Raw genomic sequence first — 22,744 nt, 5'->3', positions numbered from 1 at the left:
AAGGCAAGTTGGACCCCTCTGTTCAACTGCTGACCTAGTTTCCCCCACCCGTTTCTCCCCAAAAAGTGCGACGTTTCCAGCGCGGGTCAGGAGGAGGGGTCCAACTGCACGTCAGTCCTTCAGGATCCCCGCCTGGTTCTCGGAGTGGGGCGGGAAGGCTAAACTTTTTTATTCCCTTCCTCTTGCTACGTGGTGTCCGGTTATTCTCTAAGCTGGGAAAGATGTGGAGGCGCCGGTTACTCGTGGCCACCCTCTGCCTCCTCTGGGCCGGGGCTCGGGCTCAGTACGAGCGCTACAGTTTCAGGAGTTTCCCGCGCGACGAGCTAATGCCCTTGGAATCTGCCTACCGCTACGGCCTGGACCAGTACAGCAGCGAGAACTGGCCGGAGAGTGTGAGCTACCTGGAGATGAGCCTGCGCCTCTATCGCCTTCTGCGGGACAGCGAGGCCTTCTGTCACCTCAACTGTAGCTCCGTCCGCATGGAGGAAGAGAAAGAGGCCGACCGTTTCGATGGTTTCCCGGAGCTGCGCTATTTCGGGGACATGCTACGCAGAGCACAGTGCCTGAAACGCTGCAAGCAAGGGCTGCCGGCCTTCCGCCAGTCTCAGCCCAGCCGGGAAATGCTGGAAGAATTCCAGCGCCGCGATCCCTACAAGTTCTTGCAGTTCGCCTACTTCAAGGTAGCCCCTCGCTCGAGCCACCTTTCCCCTGGCTCAGCCCGTTGCCACGTTTGCGTCCCGCTTCTGCGCCTCCTCCTTTCCAAAGTTTTCATGAAGTCCGGATCTTTTTGAGCATTCTGCGCTCTTAGTTTTCCTCCATGTGTTAAATTGAGGCTTTTTAAACAGGAAGGCAGAAGTCCAACAGGTGAAATTTCCCCTAACATCATCTTTGGATTGGAAAAGTTTAATTATTTTTCATTGCCCTGCATTTAGAGATTGGGATATACAAGCAGGTGACAATGGTAGCCCACGGTTCATGCTAAATCATTTATCAATTTATCTGAAAGGAAGACTTGTGACAACCCCTTCCATATCATTACAAAGGAAGGGTTATCTTAAAATCAAATGCATCTTTCACATACATTCAATATTCATCTATCATCCATTCTGAATTTCAGACTTATGTTTTACTTTTTAATTGAAAAACTTTAGAACTTTCTATTGCAGTGGTTCTCAATCTTTTTAATGCCGCGAGCCCAACCGGTCGTAAGTCAAGAACTACTCAACCGGTCGTAAGTCGAAGACTACTCAACTGGTGCAGCACCGTTTTCAGAATGGGACTTTTGGTGGACTCAGAAGGGCAGAGACAGCCTGGACAATTCCTATTGGCTTTTGAAAGCCAATAGAATTAGACTCTATTCAAGAGAGTCTATTCTATTGGCTTTCAAAAGCTAATAGAATAAAGGGGAGTAGCACAGCTAAGGAAAAGGGGAAAAAATGGCGGACTGCGTTGTTTGGCAACCCCTGTGAAATGGTCGTTTGACCCCAAATGGGGTCCCGACCCACAGGTTGAGAACCACTGTTCTATTGAGTGATAGATTAATATTTGTCAATCAGCTAGTTAAAGTTTTGTGAATTTGTCTGCCGGAATTTGAGTGCTGGCTAGGGAATTCTGGAAATTGAAGTCCATGTATTTTAAAGCTGCTAAGGTCAAGAAACAGTGCACACCTGCATGCAGATTTATTTTTCTTGCATGTCATACAACTGCTTTGTCAAACATGGAATTTAGTAATCTTTGTAGTTTCTTAGGCCCATCAATTCCTTTTCCTTAGTCCTTCAGCCAATTGTTAGTTTTCTGTTTTTCTAGTGCTATAAACATAAAATTAAATAAGAATTATATATGCCAGGCTTTTCAACTGCAGCCTTCCAGATGTGTTGGACTACACATTTAAGTGTTAGCTCCTGGCTATGTGAATTCTGGAAGTTGTAGCCCATCGTATTAGTAGAAATATTCTAGTTCTCCCTTAGTCAAGAAAATTCACTGGGTGACTTTAAACCAGTCAGCATCTTATCCCATTTTGTTCTTACTGTCTTTCTGTCTATTTATCAATCTATCCACACTAAACTGTGCCTGCTGCCTTGAACTCCTGGTTGCAATGGAGCATATAAATCTAATAAAAACATAAGGCTGGAGGCAGCAACAACTAGAAAGGGGAGAATCAGACTGACAAAAGCAATGTCACAGTGCAAGCCCTACCCCTTTTGTGTAAGCATTACAATGTCATAAGCACGCCTGAAAGTGGCTGGGGTTGCAGCACATTTCTTTGAGCCTGAAGTCTGAAGAAAGGCAACAAGAGATCCTAAAAATGCAAACAGCTATGGATTGTGTTTGTGATTTAAAAATGGAGGTGGAATAAATATAGTTTCCCAAAAAAGATTAAAAGACTCTTTTACGATAGAAATAGCAGACCTTTACCCACAGCTTGACTATGAGCTGATATTGGAAAAAATACTGGAAATGTCAGAGGAGATGAAGTTATGGAGAAAAACTAAAGATTATTTTGTAGAATCTCAACCTCAAACTCTAAAAGATCAATCTATAGGCCAAGAAGAAACCTATATACAACAGTGTACAGAATCTGAGATGGAGGAAGAATTTACTGATCAATTGAATTCTGGACTGGATTATGAGCTGATATTGGAAAAAATATTGGAAATGAAAGAGGAGATGAAGTCATGGAGAAAAACTAAAGATTATCTTGTAGAACCACAAGCTGGGCTTCAAACTCTAAAAGACCAATCTATAGGTTAAGGACAAACTTATATGCAACAGTCTACACAATTTGAGATGGAGGAACTCACTGATCAATTGAACCTTTAGAAAAATTTTGGACCCAAAATTCCAGATTGAGACTTTAAATGATTACTCTACAAACCAACTAACTACTACAGAGGAGGATATTTCACAAATTTATGCACAAATGGTGAAGAACTTTGAAGATCCAAAAATGACTTTAAGTGAAGTACTCTCATTGCTAAAATTAACAGGAATTGACAGCCAGACGCGATTGATTGAAAGTTATGACAACTTGGATAATCAAGCTGAAATTATAATATGGAACAAAATGGACTATATTGCTTACATGATACTGGAAAAAGGGGAAGAGGATTTTGATCAGATCGATTTATTGATGAACATTAATACTCAAATACTGAGATTTGATGACGTAAATGCGACATTATGGAAACCAGCTTGGTATAGAAAAAAAGCTAGAGTCAGATTTAAAAATGTGATTTAAAAGCTTAATTATTGGGTCAAAAAGGCTTTAGAAATTTGGATTGATTTGACAATTTAATTGAGTAAATGAAAGTAGTAAGATAATAACTGGTGTAATAATAGGTTTGTTTTAGATACGATAGATAATTTTGTTGAGATTTAAATTTTACTTAACAGGTTGAAATGTTTTTTTTGTTTGTTTATTTTTATTTTGTTTTTATTTTGTTTATATAGAAAACTATTTTGTAATAGAGAGATCTATGATAAGAGAAGAAAGGGTATTAATTAATGATGTATTAAATTAAGAGATGAAATATATATGAAAATATTAGAATATTATTCTCGGAATATTATGTGTTGTAGAAGGGATACCCAAAGTCTTATTAATATGTTTGTTTAAGATTAATTGGAATATGTTAATTAATTAGTGGAGCTTAAAAGCAGGAGTGATTTATATAGATGTAATAGGGATGATTTTGTGGATTGATTAAATTTTAAGAAGAAATAGATTAAACTAAATTTGTTACATTATGAGAGGGAAATTTTTTAAGGTATTAATTTTAGCTATACATATATGACTTGTTTTGCTATGATTGATTACCCTTTCACCACAGTGTTTTCCTGAGCATTTTGATGTAAAAAATAAAAAAACCCATTAAAATGTGTATTAATAAGAGATCCTAAAAATGCTGCTGGTTGGAAAAGGCTGACATATGTAATGCACTTTCTTTCATAAACCTCATCCCTGATAACCATTGTGTGCTGCTTATTCCACATTTCCATGACCTGCTCATCATTGTGATTTTTTTTTTTAGTAACATTGCATGCTGTTTTTAGTTTTCTTAACTGAAATAACTTAAACTGAGCAGCTAAATTTTTCATTGCCCCTGTGATACATTTTCCCCCTCCAAATACCTTTATTGTTACCCAGTTTTGATATCTTGATTTTTTTCCTATTTATCTCATTGCCTTCCTTAATCCCTTTCCCATCTCAGAATACTCCTTATGGCACTTATTAGAAATTGTTTAAGATGAAAATAAATACATTTTACAATATTTGAACAAAATATATTTCATATATAAGTTGTGAAATGGAAATATAAAACTTTTTGTATTTTATAATTGATTTTGTTTTATATATATATATATATGACATGACATTAAGGACAATATATATATATATCAAATTCTTTTTCGCTAGGCAAACAATTTTCCAAAAGCTGTTGCAGCCGCACATACATTTCTTCTGAAACATCCGGAGGATGAAATGATGAAAAGGAATATGGCGTATTACAAAAGCATGCCTGATGCTGAAGATTATGTTAAAGATTTAGAAATCAGATCGTATGAGGTATAGTTTCTACCCTTGTTTCTTAACATGTCTTATAATATTCTGTAAAAATATATATAAATAATTTTTTAGCTTCCTATAATTTCTTATTTTCATCTGTAAATAATAATAATGGCTTTATTGCTAAAAATGCCAAATTTTGGTCCCTTGACAATCCATTACATTTAATTAACTAATTTCAAAATATTGGTAGAAAGTGAATTTTTTAATACAGGATTTTATTAGAAGACCCCACGAATCTTAAGACAGTGTTAAGTTTCATGGGGAAAAATGTGTAATTAATAAGGTAGATATAGGAAAAATGACCTGTTTGGATCTGCTGTGCAAAGAAAACAGAAAATAAAGCAAAGCAAAACTTCAGTTTCTTGAGCATATAGTGATATGGAATGAAATTAGGTCATTCAAATACAATTTTTGCCACATTCCTTCAATTTTTGTTCTTGCCTCTCAGACTCTCTTTGTCAGGGCAGTAAGGGCCTACAATGGAGAAAACTGGAAGACCTCAATTTCAGACATGGAACTGGCACTTCCTGATTTCTACAAAGCCTATGATGATTGTACAGCTGCCTGTGAAGGTTCCCGGGAGATCACAGATTTTAAGGAGTTTTATCTGTCTATCGCAGGTGAAAGGGTTTCTTGAAATAATCCTTATTTTCTAAATTTTACACCCACTATATGCCTTATAATAATCAGTTTTCAGCCAGTGAGGAGAAAGGAGTGTGAGAATAAGAATTAAAAATGAAGTGATTCATATTTGACATAAATATGGTTATTCAGGTGATTATGGAGATGAAGAAATTTGTTCAAAGCATTAATTAGACATATATGTACAGTATGTATTTTCTATTTAAATTAGGAGATAATATCAAGTTTTGGCTGCAAATAGAAAACAGGAACTTTCTTCTATTCCTTTCTGACATAAAAGAAGCCTAAATATAATATTTATAATCACTTGTTACATTATATAAGAGACATTTTGCTTCTGCACAAAATTGTTCTTTCTCTCTCTTGCTTTATCCTACCTATTTAGTATATACATTATATGTATTAGTCCTACAATATTATGACACATTACTCACAAAGCCTAAAATAGGCAGATAAATAGATATAATCTGGATTGGAGACAAAAAATTAGTCAAGACATCAATCTGAACAGTTTTGACTGAAATTGACATCAAAACTATATTAATTAGAGTAGGGCAGAGCATGGCAAGGCAGAGCAGAACAGAACAGAACAGAACAGAGATGGAAGGGACTTTGGAGGTCTTCTAGTCCAGCCCTCTGGACTAGTCTAGTCTCTTCTTAAAAACCTCCAGTGATGGAGCGCCCAGACAATGTAATGTTTAATTACCTATTTAATTATTGGAAATATAGCTATATTAGTGAAAAAGCAGATAGTACAAGTTAACAACTCTTACTACAAGTTAACAACATGGTTCATTCAAGAAAATAAATCAGAAAAGCTTTATAAAGCAAAGAAGTTGTGGGGTAGGAGGCATTGATTGAGGAAGGTACAGTAGGCTTAGCCCTGCATGTTGCTATTTCTCTCTTTTAGATTCCCATATTGAAATTTGTGGGAAAGTTTTGTGAGGGATAATTTGGAGGGAGTGAAACACAATCTGAGGGGGGGAAATTCAATAATATTATTTTATCTGAATATGGTTTCCTTTTTTCTCAAAACTGTATTTTCCAGATCTCTGGAATTGTGTCCAAATACAGTGTTGAACGTTTTCCTGCTTACTTGAATTGCCATGAAATGCCAACAAATCAATTTTTGTGTGTATCTTTCTGACCTGTGCAAAGCCGAACTCTCTGCCTCAAATTGAAATACTGAAATAGGCCAAATTAATTCAATTGGAAAAGAAGTGGAAGGAGACCTCTGTGCGGAGGCAGTGTTAGTATCTGAATCAGAAGAAAATGAATCAGAATAGTTATTTGAAATCCTACACAGTTCTAACACATTCAGAATTATTTGTAATAATTAAACTTATTCTAGGAATTTGTCATGCCAATGTCATGATTTTGAGAATATATGCTGCATTTGCTTATTAGGTATTCTGTATAATGAATTTTTTTGTATCCCAGAAATTAAACACTGACATATCCTACTGACTTTCATGCCTCAAATGTTGTACATTTTTTAAATTCATAGTATTGTTTTTTTTATAATCATCCTGTCATCTTCAAGGTGAATTAGTAAACTAATGTTCAGATTTTATTTTTTAGATCACTATATTGAAGTTCTTAAGTGCAAACTGAGATGTGAAATTGATCTGACACCTGTCATAGGGGGCTATGTTGTGGAAAAATTTGTGGCAACTATGTATCACTACTTGCAGTTTGCCTATTATAAATGTAAGTTAAGAGTTTTGTTCTTAGTTGAAACTGATCCTAACAAAGATGTCTGGATGAGAACTAAAAAGCCAAGATGCAGTTGAAGCCTCTTGGTTCTTGTTTTTGCATAAATGTTTATTCAGAGTGACAGGGCTTCAATTCTGCAATCATATCCCCAATTTTGGCTGCTTCTGATGGAAAGCAGTACAAATGTGGTTACTTTCTACAGGGGTTCCCATTCTTATAGAATAATTTTCCTGTGGAGATGACCCCTCCCCAATATTCATGGCTTTCCAAAAGTTTGTTAAGGCCTGATTATTTCAGAAATCTAAGCTAGATATTGATGTCATGAATGCTGGATTAGTTTCTGTTAGGTTATTTGTTACAATTAATGTAAAATTGTGCTGTTTATTACTATGTGTAATTCATCTACTATTAGTACATATAGCCATTTTACATGTTATAGGCAGTTTGGGGCATCAGTGTTTAGTGACTACCACAGACAACTGAGCAGGAACCTATCATTATTGCCAAGTGTCCTGACTTCCAATTGGTCTTTAACCAAGCTGGTTTCCAACTTGTGCAAGTTTGTGTAATTTGTTCTTTGTGCCTCATTCTGAACTATTGTCTAGACCATGGTCACTAAAACTTGAAGCCCAACATTACCCAACAGATAATGGCTGTGAAAAAAATAGCTTAGCTCAGCAATTGAGTTATATCTTCTGCCCAGGATGATATACTATAGTAGATAATCCCTTTGATTTCCCTAAAAGCACTAATTGGATCATTAAGAAAAGAATGCTCACTTTGCTTTGCATTTTTTACATGGAGATGATTTAAGTGATATCAATATTTCTTAAGTACAAAGCGACTGGCTTTATCTACATCAGTGGTTCTCAACCTTTTTAATGCCGCAACCCCCAACCGGTCGTAAGTCGAAGACTACTCAACCGGTCGTAAGTCGAGGACTACTCAACTGGTGCAGCACCGTTTGCAGAATGGGACTTTTGGTGGACTCAGCAGGGCAGAGACAGCCTGGACAATTCCTATTTGCTTTTGAAAGCCAATAGAATTAGACTCTATTCAAGAGAGTCTATTCTATTGGCTTTCAAAAGCCAATAGAATAAAAGGGGGTAGCACAGCTAAGGAAAAGGGGGGAAAAATGGTGGACTGCATTTGGCGACCCCCGTGAAATGGTCGTTCGACCCCAAATGGGGTCCCAACCCACAGGTTGAGAACCACTGATCTACATACAGAAGAACTGTTATATATTGCCATTATCAAAATGAAATTAAAAAGGCAGAAGAAGAAAGAATACATATCTTATAATTCTGGTGTTAAGGCTAAGATGGGATACTTGTTTTTAATACTTATAAATTTATTTATTTTTAGTTGGGAATATGCACTTCTACCATGAATCAGAATTCAGCCCTGAGGTCTGATTTCAACTCAAAAGTGCTGATAAAATATTATATTTGTACAATGTGTGTTGTTATAATAGTATCTTTCTGACAAGTTGACTTGATTTATTGCATATTTGATTCAGTGAATGATTTGAAGAATGCAGCTCCATGTGTTGCTAGTTACATGCTTTTTGACCAGAAAGATGAAGTGATGAAACAGAATCTTATCTATTACCAATATCATAAAGATAAATGGGGACTCACAAATGAAGATTTCCAGCCTAGAGCCGTAAGTAAATGTTGGCCTATTACAGTCTAAAAAGAAAAGTAGCCCATTCTGTTTGGTTGGCTAACCAGTATATCAAAAATTCCAGACTTTTGGAGTAGCATGATTAGAAACACTTAACATACAGTATGAGAATAGGCTTATTTTTTCCAGGCTTGCTGTGTTGACCTTGATATTTCAGTGTTTTGATTTTAATATGATACATAATTTTGCTGCTCATCTTCTAGGAAGCCATTCGATATTACAACATAACAACGCTTCAGAAAGAAATGTATGAATTTGCTAAGGAGTACGTAATGGATGATGATGAAGTAAGTAAAGCAGACTAAAGCAAAATTAGTATTTTGAAAAGAAATTAAGGATCAGGTTTCATGATGACCCCCCCCCTTGCTTGTTCTGGTTCTGGTTTTGTTTTAAAGAGTTGGCATGTTGAAATGAAGACACAATGTTTTTACATGCCTATAGGTAGTCCTCAACTCAATCCACAATTAAGTGCAAAATTTCTGTTGTTAAGCAAGACAATTATTAAATGAACTTTGCCCCATTTGATGTCCTTTTGCCACAACTGTTAAGTGAATCACTGCAGTTGTTAAATTAGTAACATGGTTATTAAGTGAATCTGCCTTTCCCATTGACTTTGCTTGTCAGAAGGTCACAAAAAGTTTATTACATGATTCTGGAAGCAGCAACCATCATAAGTACATGCCAGTTGCCAAGCATCTAAAATTAACGTAACCACGGGGATGCTGCAATGGTTGCAAGTGTGATAAACAGTCATAAGTCACTTTTTTCAGCCCATTGCAACTTCAAATGGTCACTAAGTGAATAGTTGTAAGTTGAGGACTACCGGTATTGGGACATATCAAGCTCTCTTTGATGGCAGAGAAATGGACCATGAAAATATAATGCCATGCAACTAATTATGCATGATTTCCAATTATCCCTTGATAGATCAAAGAGATATAAGGAAAAGTAGCTTTTTTGCCATGACAATTGCCATTTTTCCTTGCCATTTTGCTTTTCCTAATCCCTATTTCATTTATGGGTTCTTGCTGTCAAGTCGTATGCCTAACTTTTCAGAGAGTTTATATTTGAAAGTTTTAAATAAATTAAATTGGGAGAAAGTGATAGGCCAAGGACATCCACCAGCTTTTGTGCCTAAGGTGGAACAAGTAACCTCAGTTTCCTGGTTTCTGGCCAGAAGATCCATCATTAGACCAAACTGGTTATTTCAGCATTAATATCAATTCTATATTTTATTTTATTTAAAAAATAGCAATTTGTCTCAAAAACTAATTTTTTAAAATATTAACCTGTTCTCTGTGATAACATATCCTAGGGTGAAGTAGTAGAATACCTTGATGAACTCCTGGAAGTAGAAGATGGAACACAGTGATTTTTAACAAGTAAAGAAGGTTAAGAAGCGAATATTCACCATTGCTCCTAAGTATTTCCATGCATCATCTTTAGCTCAGGTTTAGAAATACCTCAGGTCTTTATCAAGCTTCATAAGATGCCCGACTTATCCTGTGAATTTTCTACCTTGCCATTCAGCTGAACCTTGTTTTTCTTTATTTCCTTTTTAAAAACTATTATTATTAAATTTCTTTGCCACCTATCTCACTCTGAGGCTACTTTAGGCGACTCCCAATCATGAAAAATAAAGAAATAAAAAGGAAGTTTAAACAAAAGTAAAAGTAAAATAGAACAATGTGGAAAATGTTGAGCAATTTTTTCTAGTCATTTTGCTAAGCAAAGGCATCATGATTTAGGTGGGATTTTGACAGATGGGAGATATGGATCTTTGTGATTTGTTCTGTATGAAAAGAGTTTTCAAATGAGGAATAGAATATGAATCCTTCAAATAAGTAAAGGCACAACTCTATAATTTTAAAGGATGCTTTATATATTATACTGCACAGTGCATTTAAATAAAGTCTGAGTCTTAAGCCACAAGCACATACTTTGAAATAGCTGAAACTGCAGTCGTATACTTGTAAGCTTAGATGTTCAAACTTACATGTAGTCCCCATCTTATGATCCGATATCAAAGCTATGGGGGGGCCATCCTCTTCCTGCAGTCACATGACCACATTTTGGATACTCAGCAACCAGACCACATTTACTGCTATTTGTAGGGCTCTGTGGACATTAGATTTCAATCTAAGTCATTTTTTCCCCAAAACTTTCAGGTTTCAAAAAATTCTGCCCCATAGCAAAACAATAGGTTTGCTTAATGACTGCTGCATTCATTTATGATCACAGCCTGTGCTTAACAACCATTGCAAAAAAGATCATGTGAAGATCTGCTTTATGACCATCAAGTCTGATGACCATAATTGCCAGACTCAACTGTGGTCGTAAATTGAGGGCTATGTCTATTTTGGAAGTCAATCCCTTGAACTTGGAGCCTTTTTCCAAGTAGAGATCCATAGGATGGCACTCTAAATTGGCTATAATGAGAGTGCAGCTTGTGATTTTAGTGAATCTAAATATTTAATATTCAAGTATAGCTTGCTTAGACTTCAGGCATGCTTTATCGATGCATGCAGATATTTAAAGAGTATACAAACTCAGTGTATGGACTTCATAATATAGTATGTAGAGTTCCCTATAAATGCACATTTTAAAATAATTTCCATACACAATGACTTTGCAATTCTACTGCAGAATAATTTTCATGGACAGTTTGATTTATTCCAGGTTATAGTCTTTATTTGATTATATACATACAGCTCCTTTTCTAATAGTAAGAATAAATACTTAAGAAAAGATCTTTTCCATGATCTAGGTGCAGATTTGACTATCACTCTTACAACAGAGTTGTCCTTTATGTGCATTCATATACAATATATGTAATGCCATATATGTATAATTGATGACATCCATAAGATGACCTCATCAGTTTTCTTTTGCCTATTTTATAGGAACATTACTATTATAATTTATAAATTATAAATTATTTCCAAAACTATCTAGAAGCTGCTTTGGTGTGAAATTTTCAACATCTACACCAGTTTCTAATCTAAATCAACCCTGACTTAACCTGAAATGAAAGTTTTCACTTCATTCAGCCAAAGTCAAATGCACCCAAAGAAAGTCTGAATTATTGCCAACATAATAAAATTAGCACCAATGAATTCTTTATACAAATTTAGTCACTAAATACTAGATAGTATTAACTATTCATGCTAATACTAATACTATTTAAGTAGTAAGTTAATAAGTGATTCAAAACTTGAGCAAACACGTTTTTGTGTACTTCTGAGCTAAATTTTATAACATTTTTCAGGCATTCTGCATGAGAATGGAAGAGTTGTAGCTGATTTAAGACTTGTATTAACTTTAATAAGTGGTTTTCTGAAAGCAAGGTCATATTTTTCAGGCTTGCATAGAAGCTGAATAAGGCAGAGGGCTTTTATGAATATCAGAGAAATGCTTGGTTGAATGAGATCCAAGGCAATTTTTGAATCATTGCATAGAGTTCTAATAATTAATTTAAAATCCACAAATTTCAGATTTAGATTGAAATGAAAACATATTTTTATTATTCCAAGCAAAGTTCTGAGCATGATTTTCATTTTTTTAAATATATTTCAAATGAAAATATTAGTGTATTACTAAAAATTAAGTAGTTCTATCTCAATAATTCAACTCGTTCCAATAAAATCCCACTTTCACAGTATAAAAAGATATATTTCTAGGTAGCAAACAACAAGAAAAATGTGTTTTCTAACAACAAGTAAAATGCATTTTCTAACTAATAAATGGTGATTAATCTGGGATGATTCTCTCCCATCCTGAAATTATCAGTAGAAGGGTAGAATTGTTCCAGACAAATCAACTAAAAAGAAGAAGAGCAATATGGAAACAATTCTTGATGGTTAATACTTAGTGAAACACTCATGTAATTACTACCCATGTTATTTTATGCTCACTTTGGGAAAAAATGTAAATTTTCAAATAAATTATGTCTTCCTGACACAAAGGTTTTTTTTCCTGCTTTACTGCTTTTGAAACATATCATTACTGTAGTTATCGCTTCTCAGCCTTTTGGCTAAGATCAAGTGTAGTACTGTAGTTTTTAACCTGCAGAAGTGAAAACGGTAGAAGTAAAACCATGTACTGTTTAGTCTTTGTTGCAAGTTCATTTGTTCTACAGCAGTGGTTCTCAACCTATGGGTCGGGACCCCATTTGGGGTCAAACGACCATTTCATGGGGGTCGTCAAACAAGGCTGTCCGCCATTTTTCCCCCTTTTCTTTGGCCACGCCCCTGGCACCCGGTGATGTATAAGTGGTTGGGGGTCACCACAACATGGGCAACTGTATTATGGGGTCGCAGCATTAGAAAGGTTGAGAACCACTGTTTACAGAAATCCGATGCACGCAATAGCAAAAGATGGCAGTTTGTCAAGATAGCTGTTCAGGAACTTGCATATCACAAACATCAAAAAAACAATTTAAAACATATATCTAAATGAATATGGGATAACTTCAGGTCCTGCTGAAGTGCACAGTTTCTTTTATATTATTTTCTGAACAAGTCAACATTAAAATCCTTATAAAGTTTTTTTTCTTTTGTATTGTGGAAAAAAAAATCTTCATCAGGGTCCAGTCCAAGCTAGGAATAAGCAAAATGAAGACTGCTTTAGAAAGAAGGTTGTAGTTTATTGAAGAGCAAAGCCAGATGGAAGTGTGGCTCTGGGAAAGCTGACCACATGTAGTAGGAAGTGGTGGGTTTTTATACCTTCTTGAGCTTTTGTTTGGAGTTGTTCCTGTGGCATGAACTTTGACCTGAGTCTGAGTGTGCCCTTCTGGTATTCTGATGTGGTGGGTTGATCCTATTATGTCCCAAAGGTCATATCCTGCTTCCTTGGCGGTGTGGCTGATGATTATGTCCTGTGTTGGATTTTTTGGTGTGAAGGATTGTTGATTCTAGGTATCTTTGTCTTTCTAATATGATCAGCTCTAAGCTTCCAGGTGCCAATCTTTCTGAAAGGATTATGATATCTGCATTTCTACAGAGTTGGTTTCTGCATAGGGAGGGAGACTTTGGGCTATTAAGAAAAACTGGGCATGCTTTTCTACCTTTTTAAGATCCTTTGAGGAAATATAATATTCTGCCCTTTTAATCTTTCCTTCTCTGGGGAGGGGGGCTGACTTCCCACAGTACTATTCCTCTTTCTCCAAATAGGATAGACTACTAGCTAGATCTTCTGCATTTCAATATGTCACAACAGGTACCTAGTAACTTTTTTCCATTTAGTTTATATGCAGAGATCTATGACTGTTTCCTTGAAGCACCAACCTTCCAAAAGTAAAACGAGTAAAATCAAGCAGACAGTAGCTATCACAAGATATGTATCTCAGCTGGACCAATCTAAGCCTGTACATAGCTCAAATGTGGTTGTATGCTTTCTGTGTACTTTACAGGTCACATTTTTTTGCCTGAACATCTATTATTGTAGCAGTAGAGGCATTTTGAGAAGCTGCACTAGTAATAGTTTACATTAAGGAAATCATAATTTCTTCTTCCTTTGGCAATAAAATGTGATCAACAAGCTGAAACATTGTAGAAGTTTCCCAGCTGGCCAAATTCAAGGTAGCAACTGTTATTACAGATGCCAGTTCCATTGGTTTTGTTAGGCCACAATTGGAGACATCATCAGAATCTTTGCTTATGTTCAGATTCTCTAGACCATGGGTCGGCAACCCACGGTTCTGGAGCCATACATGGCTCAGCCTTCTATTGCGGCTCCTAGTCCTCCTCCGCCATTTGCAGAGAGATAGAGACAGAGAGAGGCTCTCTCTCTCTCTCTCCCAATCTTCTGCTCACCTGGCCAGCTGGCCTCATGCTGTTCTCCGACAAGTTGACAAGCTTATTGCTCTGCAGGAAGCAGGAAGCCACAGAAAGCAGCAGCTCTCTCTCACTCACATACACACACACACAAACTCACACTTTTACTTACTTAGTGGGGGAAGAAGACTGGCAGACTGAGGGCAGGAGAGAGCCAGCCCAATAAGAATGTGTGTCACCTTGTCGGAGAACAGCGTGAGGCCAGGTGAGCAGAAGACCAGAGAGAGGAAGAGAGAGAAAGAGAGAGGGAGAGGAAAGAGAGAAAGAGGAAAGAGAGAGAGAATATGAATATATATGGTGTCCTTACTGGACTTTTAGTAAAGAACATTTAATGAAATATTTAGATTTTTTTTAAATTAAGAGATGAGGTATGGGGATAATTATGCTGTATTTAAAGATGGTAGATAAGCTACTAAAAATGTTTTCACCTGTTGGGATGAAGGAGAAAGGGTTTTTTTCTCCCCTCTTTCTCCGGCATAAAAAATTTTCTTTGTAGCAGTTCACTGATTTCATAAATGCAACACACTATAGTTTTTTTATACATAGCATAAAGGTAAAAAAGGATATATGCAGTGTTATCTTCATTTTAGATGTCAAAAGGGTTTTGTGGCTCCCAGTGTTTTCTTTTCTCTGGGAAAAAGGGGTCCAAGTGGCTCTTTGAGTGTTTAAGGTTGCCAATCACTGCTCTAGACCAAGGGCATTACTGTTTTTTTTTTTTTTAAGTTTATCATGTGTCCTTGATTGAACTGTTCCAGTCTGCATAATATCCTTTTCCAAACTTATAAAATTTGGTAATTAGTACTGACATAATTTTATATCCCTACAAATTCATCAATTTTATCTACTCTACCTTCCTGCCCTTCAACTGTTTTTAACAGGGTGATCAACAAGCCAGGAGTCATTTGCATTAGAATCCATGTTTTTGTGTAACTACAGTTATGGGTTCAGTGGGCAAATCCTCTTTCATATATCATTCTAATGCCCTGCTCACTAATGTGGTTGTTGTCATCGACTCGAATCTTTTTTTCCCCAGAATCTTAGGTTAGTCTTATCTTATATTGCTACTTATCCAGAGAGTTACCATAAAATTAATAAAACTTATTGCTGTCAAAGTGAAGACTCTTCCATTGGACTATAATTTGGAGAATGGTCTTTTCACCTTCATACTAGTACCATTGGTTTGAATGCTGTACAAATACATTATGGCGATTACTTACAAATATCTGAAAGTATGCAAGCCAAAATGCAAGGCCATGCCTGACTATGAAACCATCCCACCTCCCCCCTTATAGACCTCTATTAACCCCTAAAGGAGTTAAGGCAGGGGTGTCAAACTCAATTTCATTGAGGGCCGCATCAGCATTGCAGTTGCCTCAGGGGGGCTGGGTGAGTGTGGCCTACTGGGTGGATGTGGCCAGCTCTACATCGTTCGTGTCAAGGGGCCTATGGGGCCTGGGCAGGAGTGGGACAACAGGGTCTCTGGCAGAATGGGGTGGGACCGGGGCAAGTGCCAAGACATGGTCCACTGGAGGAGCCTCACTGTTCCTCTCAGGCCACGCGGGGGGGGGGGCTGGATGGTGGTACAGGCTGCCCAGAGACCTGGACAGCAGAGATCAAATGCCCAGCCTGGCCATTGAGCACTCATGGCACCAAGCCCAGCCCCACTTCCTCAAGGCTGCTGCTCAAGGTTCTACTGGTTCCTCGCTGTTTCCAGACAGCCTTGTGGAGCTAAAACTGAATGTGTTTCAGCATAGATGGCCACCACAAAATTGTACATTGGCTCCTGGCCGGCCTGGGCCAGGCCCAAGGCAGAGGGGGCCATTCCCTCAATTTCCAGGATGGCTTCGCGGGCCACATGAAACCACTTTGCGGACCGCATCCGGCCCCCGGGCCTTGTGTTTGACATGTCTGAGTTAAGGTGTGAATACATTTGTTTTTTTTTTTAGAAAATTGGCAAGCTGGTGAGTCTTTTTTTTCTATTTCCTGCTGCACACCACATAGAAAAAATATGGAGAGAATCTGTATGAACCTGTAGATTACACATTCTTCTTCTTCTTCTTGTGCCATATCTGATATCGTACGTTGGCGATCATGTTGGCGATCCTGTTTTTATCAGCAGCTGCACGAAAAATTGCTGCTAAGTTTTGTCCAAACCAATCCCTTAGATTTTAAATCATTTTAAGCAACTTTTTTTTAAATAAAGAAAATGGCATGATAGACAAATGAAAGTTATGGAATACACCATCTCAAAGTTCTTCAACACTGAATTTGAAAAAAGCATTCTTCAAATATTCAGTTAAAAGATAAAACAGATTTGCAATGCATTCTAATCAGTATCTGTATGATTTAAATACAAATAAAATATGATTGAACACAGTTTTTGTAATTTGTATAGAAGAATATCTTACAGTAGTTATCTGTATTATTTGCGATTTGTATATAGTAATTAAGCTATGAAATAAATATTACATTATCAAACAAACTTGTTTGGATGTGTTTGATTCTATGTAAAGGGAGTTCATGAAACTGAAATTATTAAACAGGTATTTAATTTAAATAACTTGGTACTGGTTACTAGTGAATAAAGGCAATCAAATTTAGATTTAACTTCAATCATTTTAAAACTTATTGTGGTAAATCAATATAAACAGTATTTTTTTTAAAAAAAAAATCATCAGCACATCCAGTTCAATTGAGCAGAGTATAAGCACAGTTCTTTTTTAAGCCAGTGCTCATTCTAGTTCCAGCTGAAAGAGATGACATACTTCTCCAAATTATATATCTCAGCAGCACTTATGTTTTCAGTACACATTGCAAAAAATGAAGGTAAAATGTTTACAACATTATTGGAAAATGTTTTTACTGAAATTGAAATGTATATATCATATCCAAAAACAAAAAGCAATTTGCTGGTGCCATTAATTAAATCCAAATGAACAAAACTATTGTACAGCTTTTAAATTTTTTGAAGATTCTCCACAAATTTGAAAAAGTGTCGACATGACACATCAAGTGAACTGAAGACACTCAAGTACAATCAAAAATAATTTATAGTCAAGAACAACTCAAAAACAGTTTATGCTCACAAACTATGCTCCCTCTATCAGTGCAGAATAGTATAGGTCATGGAGAAATAAGGGAACGAATATTCATCCAAATACAAGTAATTAACTGACTTTCTTAGAATTATATAGTTCAAGCACTTCACTTAGGCATAATTAAAAATGGAATTGAAATCAAAAACTTTACTTGACGTGCACTTTTCACCCTTTCACTACAGCATTCAAGATTAAAGTTGATTAAAAAAGCAAGTCATGAAGTAATCTACCTTCTGTGTCTTAATTTCCAACAAGTACATATATTAATACACAATCCAAGAGTCAAATATTTTTCTAGAATGCTATGATCTTCAGTAACATTTGAAAGCATTTGTACAGTTCATTAAGATGTGCAACTGCTAGTCAAGTATTTGGTTGTATGGAATAGGCACTAAGACTGGTCTTTCCAGTGCAGCCAGAGAGGGGGGGGGCAATTGTGACCTGGGAGTGAACATGGAAAAATGCAGGAGTGCACCTATATTTTGTTAAAGGTCAACTCACTATTATTTTTACAGAGTGGTTTAAAAAAAAAAGGTAACTGCAGAGTGTATCATTCAAGAAACTAAAAACATGATGCATAAACAAATTTTCTCAAGGAATTTGTTGAAAAGCAAAATGCTGTACCACAGAGGTCGTATTTTACAAATTGCTCAGGTACTAATGATAATATATTTTGATGCATGCTTAATTTTCATGTAGTTAGGACTTTAACAAGAAGCCCCGACATTTGCACTTCTTACATTCACACTTTATACACAATCTATACAGAGAATGTTGTTTTGATAGCTTTATGCTCAAGATCCCAAACCTGATTGCTATTATCATACTACTTATCTCCACACAAATTACTATGTGCTCTGCTAACATCAAAAAATAAAAGCAGCATAAAAGCACAAGCAAGTAATAGACAAACTGGCATAGGAAGATAAATGCCCAGTATTAGTTTACATTCAACTGGATACAGTGTAAGAGGAAACAGTAATGCTTCAAGATACTGCATCTACTGGCCATAGCGTGCCTATTTTATTTTATTTTTGTCAAGAAAGGGCAAACACTTTTATGTACTTTGCTTTTTCCATGCCTGTCATTTCAAGCCTCTAATGAGGACAATTGGCTATGGCAGTGATAAGTTCATTTACTAAACAGTTCATTAGAAGATCAACTTGTGTTTTCAATATGAAACATTCTATATGGTGAAGTCAGATCCCTGAAGAGATTTGGTGTTATTTGCCATTCTTGATGACTCCATTTTTCAATTCGAATATCAGTCCGACGTACATATGGCAACTTCACTTCAAAATTATGTGGAAACCTTCACCATTTTCAGCTGCAAAGAATATTAATGAGCAATAACAAAATGACATTCATAGTATTAATGCATTGTCTTAATTAAAAGATTATGTTTACATTCTATATCTATGAAAAGAAAGAAATCATACTTTAAAACAATTTTTGGTTCCATAAAATTATTCTCCAAGTCTATGGACTCATAAAATTCTGAAGCTACTATATGGTTTCATGAATGAATAATTATCATTTCATTTTATAGAAACAAATTATAAACTTTTACATTTATTGAACTTATATAAACTTGTAAATTTATTTAAAAAATAATAACTAGGAATTCAGGATGACACTCTGGTTCCCTCTATGTTTTCCCTCCTTTCAGTATCTGTCATGAATGTAACCTGAGACTAATATTGATATTCCAATAATTTTTAAACAATCACTGTACATTTTTCTGTGTGAAGAACTATTTATCTGAATGGACTATAATTTAATTTTGGTTATATATTTTGGCTATAACAAATGTTATATATAAATGTTATCAAATGAAAAATATCTTCTAAAGTGTTCCTCTTTTCAGCAATTCTTGGGAAAAACTCAGTTAAGAAATGTGTTTCCGTGTAAACCATTTCAGAAGATTTGCATTTCAGACTAATAGGATGTGGAAATACCAGGAGAAATCTTGGTAAATGCTATGGCTTATGTGTGTAGGGTGAAGCTTTTGTTTTGATTTTAGATGGGTCAAAAATTAATTTATTTTCCTAACCCCAACTTGTTAATTTTTAGAAGTGCCAAGGCAAACAAGTTATCATAAAACAGTTCACAGGTTTAACAAGTGTACATAAGATTAATAAGACCTTGACATGCTTGAATGATACAATAACGCAAACTTTCTGTGGCTGCACTTGTGTTTAGGGCTCATCTAGACTCATTGCTACGCTAAACTGATATAACATTATATGTAAAACTAGAGGCTTAAAAATAAATTATAGAAAGCTCGATTAATGTAGTATAGTTAAAAATCTCATAAATGCAAAATCTATTACTAGACATAACCTAGATCACAGGTTGGCAACCTGTGGCTCTGAAGCCACATGCAGCTCTTTGAGCCTTCCCATGTGGCTCCCAGCCTCCTCTGACATTTGCAGAGAGAGACAGAGACACAGAGAGCCACTTGCGCTTCCCTGCTTCTCTCTCTGTCCCTCTCTGTGTTTGTGTTTCTCTCTCTCTCTCTCTCTCTGTGTGTGTATGTGTGTGTAAAAGAGAGTGGACTCATGGTGTTCTCCGACAAGCTGAAAAGCTTTTTGGGCAGGGCTCCTCCCTTTACTGCGTCTCTGCAGGAAACAGGAAGGGCAGGAGAGAGCTAGCTAGCCCAGCTATGCTGACTCAGGAATTCTGGGAGCTGAAGTCCATGAGTCATAAAAGAGCCGAGGTTGCCTACCCCTGAGCTTGTTGGAGAACAGCTTGAAGCCAGCTTGCCAGGTGAGCAGAAGATTGGAGAGAGGGAAAGGGAGGAGAGAGAGAGAGAGAGAGAGAGGGAGGGAGAGAGAAAGAGAGTTGGTGAAGGGGACTGGCAGACCAAGGGCAGAAAGAGAGAGACACAGAGAGAGAGACCTTTTTTACCCTTTATAAAAGTAAAAAAAGGATATATGTAGTGTTATCTTCATTTTAGATATCAAAAGGGTTTTGCGCTCCCAGTGTTTTGTTTTTGGTGGGAAACGGGTCCAAGTGGCTCTTTGAGTGTTTTGGGTTGCCTACCCCTGACCTAGATAATAATATTTGATTTACTCTGTTTTCATGATTACCATCATACCTTTTATTGTGGTAACGAGGAAGCAGGTCTCATCTTCAAAGTTTTGGACCATCTAGGGAGGAAGATTATAAATACTATTCCTTGTTAACAAGTCAGATCAGTTTAATACATTACAGAAAAAGTTAACAAATAGTCCCACAAACAACTTCTGTTCTCTAATGCTCTTCTCTAATACTCTTCTCTCATTTGAACTAACATTATTTTCTGATTTAGTCAAAAGTGCAGTGATCTCTAATAATGCATAGTTTTAATATTTTATTATATTTTTCAACATGTGGCAATATTATAGTTATTATATGGATATTACATACTATGTATCTGGAATGTTCAGAAATATGGCATCAAAAGTGGGACACTGATGTTCACAAAGAGAAGAATGTTCATGAGGCAAGTGATAGTTTGAGAATTTTAACTCAAAGAATGAGTTACTATTCATCCCTTTGTTCTGACCATTTTAAGAAGTAGATTTTCCAAAGATTTTTGCTTTATTCTTGTTACCTGATTGATAGAATGAAAATGAATCTAATAGGAACTGTTTGTATTGTAAAATTTGACCAACTCATTCGAATTTCAAGGAAAGCAAGATATTCATTAAGTAAGATTATATGAAAAATAAATTTCATATATAAAACGAGGTTAGTATGCTTGTTTGCTGATTGTCTTCTCATTCATTTAGAATTTGTATTTGTTAATTCAAATATCTTTCTTAAGTCTACAGCAGTGGCAACTATACCAGGAAAAAAAACACAAACTGATTGTTGTTTTGGAATTTTTGAAATGTAAAATGTATGTTGGTGGAGGAAAAATAGAATTTACCTGATCGCTGACAAGAATATGGATACCAGTAGGGCCTTGTCTGTAAACCTGATTAATTTGATGCAAAGGAATATTGAACACCAAAGCAAGCTTGCGAGTGACTTCCGAGGCAGCCATTTCTTCCAAGTAGATTGCATGGTAAACTAAAATAAAACATATCTTAAGAAAAGGTCTTCTAAAAGACCTCCTAATACTGCTCTTCAAAAACAAATACCTCTTGATTTCTTTCTGTTATTATTAGTATTCTATTCTATAAGATTGCAGTATTATGAAGCATGTTACTAATATATGGATCATTAAAAACCTTTTTTATATATATGCAGCCTGGCGACCCACTTCATATATTCCTTTCTCTTCAATTAAAGTAGAAGTCTGATTCTTTGAATTAAGTTGTGCACAGCCTTAAGCCTGAATGCCAGCTACCTGAAAGATGGCCCAAACATTAATGAAGATTTCTACTATCTTTCATAATATCCTTGAAACAGAACTAAGCCAAGGAACAAAATATTCTTTCCAAATAAATTTCAAAATACAGAGTAAAGTCTAAAATAATATAATAGCCAAAAAAATATAGTTAAGCCATCTTATATATTGAATGTAGAAAATGGACTGGCATTAGTCTTTGCCTTTTTGTAAAAAAAAAAAAAAAAATCTGTACTTTTCTAAGTGGAAGCATCCCCTTGTTCCATAAATATGTACAAACTATGTAAATGTAATCAATCCTGACTTCAAATGCCACATCTTCAGACAGCAGAATCTTTCTTGTAAATTGAGTTTTTAAAACAGAAAACAATCCTGTACTTCAGGAAAGGAGATATATTGCTGCATATCCTTATATCTGGAAGTAAATTTGTGAATCTCTGATAATGTGCTTCTTTAATAAGTGTATCTAAAATCTAACATTCCTCCTCTTTCTCAGGCTATACTGTTCCTGTTGGCCTGGAAATGGATTGGAGAATTTTTTTGAAGTTATTCCGATGGCTAAGGAGTAGTTTGTGATGTTCCACATTCACGGGTAGTTAGATTAATATAGCTGGAAGAAACAACAGAATATGCAGAAGAATATTTTTATTCCCAGAACATTTCTATTATTACAAGTGTACCTTTCTCACCCTTTATGTCTTTAATTATTATGGAAAAACTTACCACAGCACTCAGAATATGGTTTTATAGGTTTTTAGACCAAATGTTTTCCCCAAAATTTGAATGCAGTGCACTTATTAATGCAACCAAAAGGTATGCTCCTTTTGTCATTGAAACATTGTATTGAAATGTTTATTTA

General features: G+C 35.9%; 2 protein-coding genes and 1 pseudogene across 8 annotated transcripts in view; 2 read left to right on the top strand and 1 right to left on the bottom strand.

The window, feature by feature from the left end:
- Positions 1-221: 221 nt before the first annotated feature.
- On the top strand, positions 222-12,578 carry LOC120305296 (cartilage associated protein). The gene is made up of 7 exons (XM_039336965.1): positions 222-680; positions 4,418-4,567; positions 5,019-5,190; positions 6,794-6,922; positions 8,448-8,593; positions 8,818-8,901; positions 9,930-12,578. The coding sequence occupies exons 1-7, from the start codon at positions 222-224 to the stop codon at positions 9,984-9,986; spliced, it is 1,197 nt and encodes a 398-aa protein (XP_039192899.1). The 3' UTR covers positions 9,987-12,578.
- Positions 12,579-12,627: 49 nt separating this feature from the next.
- LOC120305305 lies at positions 12,628-12,808 on the top strand (annotated as a pseudogene).
- A 4,172-nt stretch (positions 12,809-16,980) lies between these two features.
- Positions 16,981-22,744, bottom strand: part of UBP1 (upstream binding protein 1) — a 36,217-nt gene continuing 30,453 nt past the window's right edge. For 2 of the 7 annotated variants that reach the window (XM_039336959.1, XM_039336960.1), the window contains 3 exons: positions 21,463-21,605; positions 20,647-20,698; positions 16,981-18,873 (listed from right to left, as the gene is read on the bottom strand). In XM_039336959.1, the coding sequence (XP_039192893.1) occupies positions 18,836-18,873; positions 20,647-20,698; positions 21,463-21,605 (233 nt within the window). In that variant the 3' untranslated portion in view covers positions 16,981-18,835. Of the gene's footprint in view, positions 18,874-20,646; positions 21,606-22,063; positions 22,496-22,744 lie in introns of those variants that run through there. The other 5 variants (XR_005556001.1, XR_005556002.1, XR_005556004.1 and 2 more) reach the window with 4 other exon arrangements.

Source organism: Crotalus tigris, unplaced genomic scaffold (assembly GCF_016545835.1).
Source record: "Crotalus tigris isolate CLP2741 ecotype Arizona unplaced genomic scaffold, ASM1654583v1 scf7180000017666.379230911805:20528666, whole genome shotgun sequence".
In the NCBI taxonomy this organism is placed as follows: Eukaryota; Metazoa; Chordata; class Lepidosauria; order Squamata; family Viperidae; genus Crotalus; species Crotalus tigris.
This window is presented reverse-complemented; position numbering and strand designations above follow the sequence as displayed.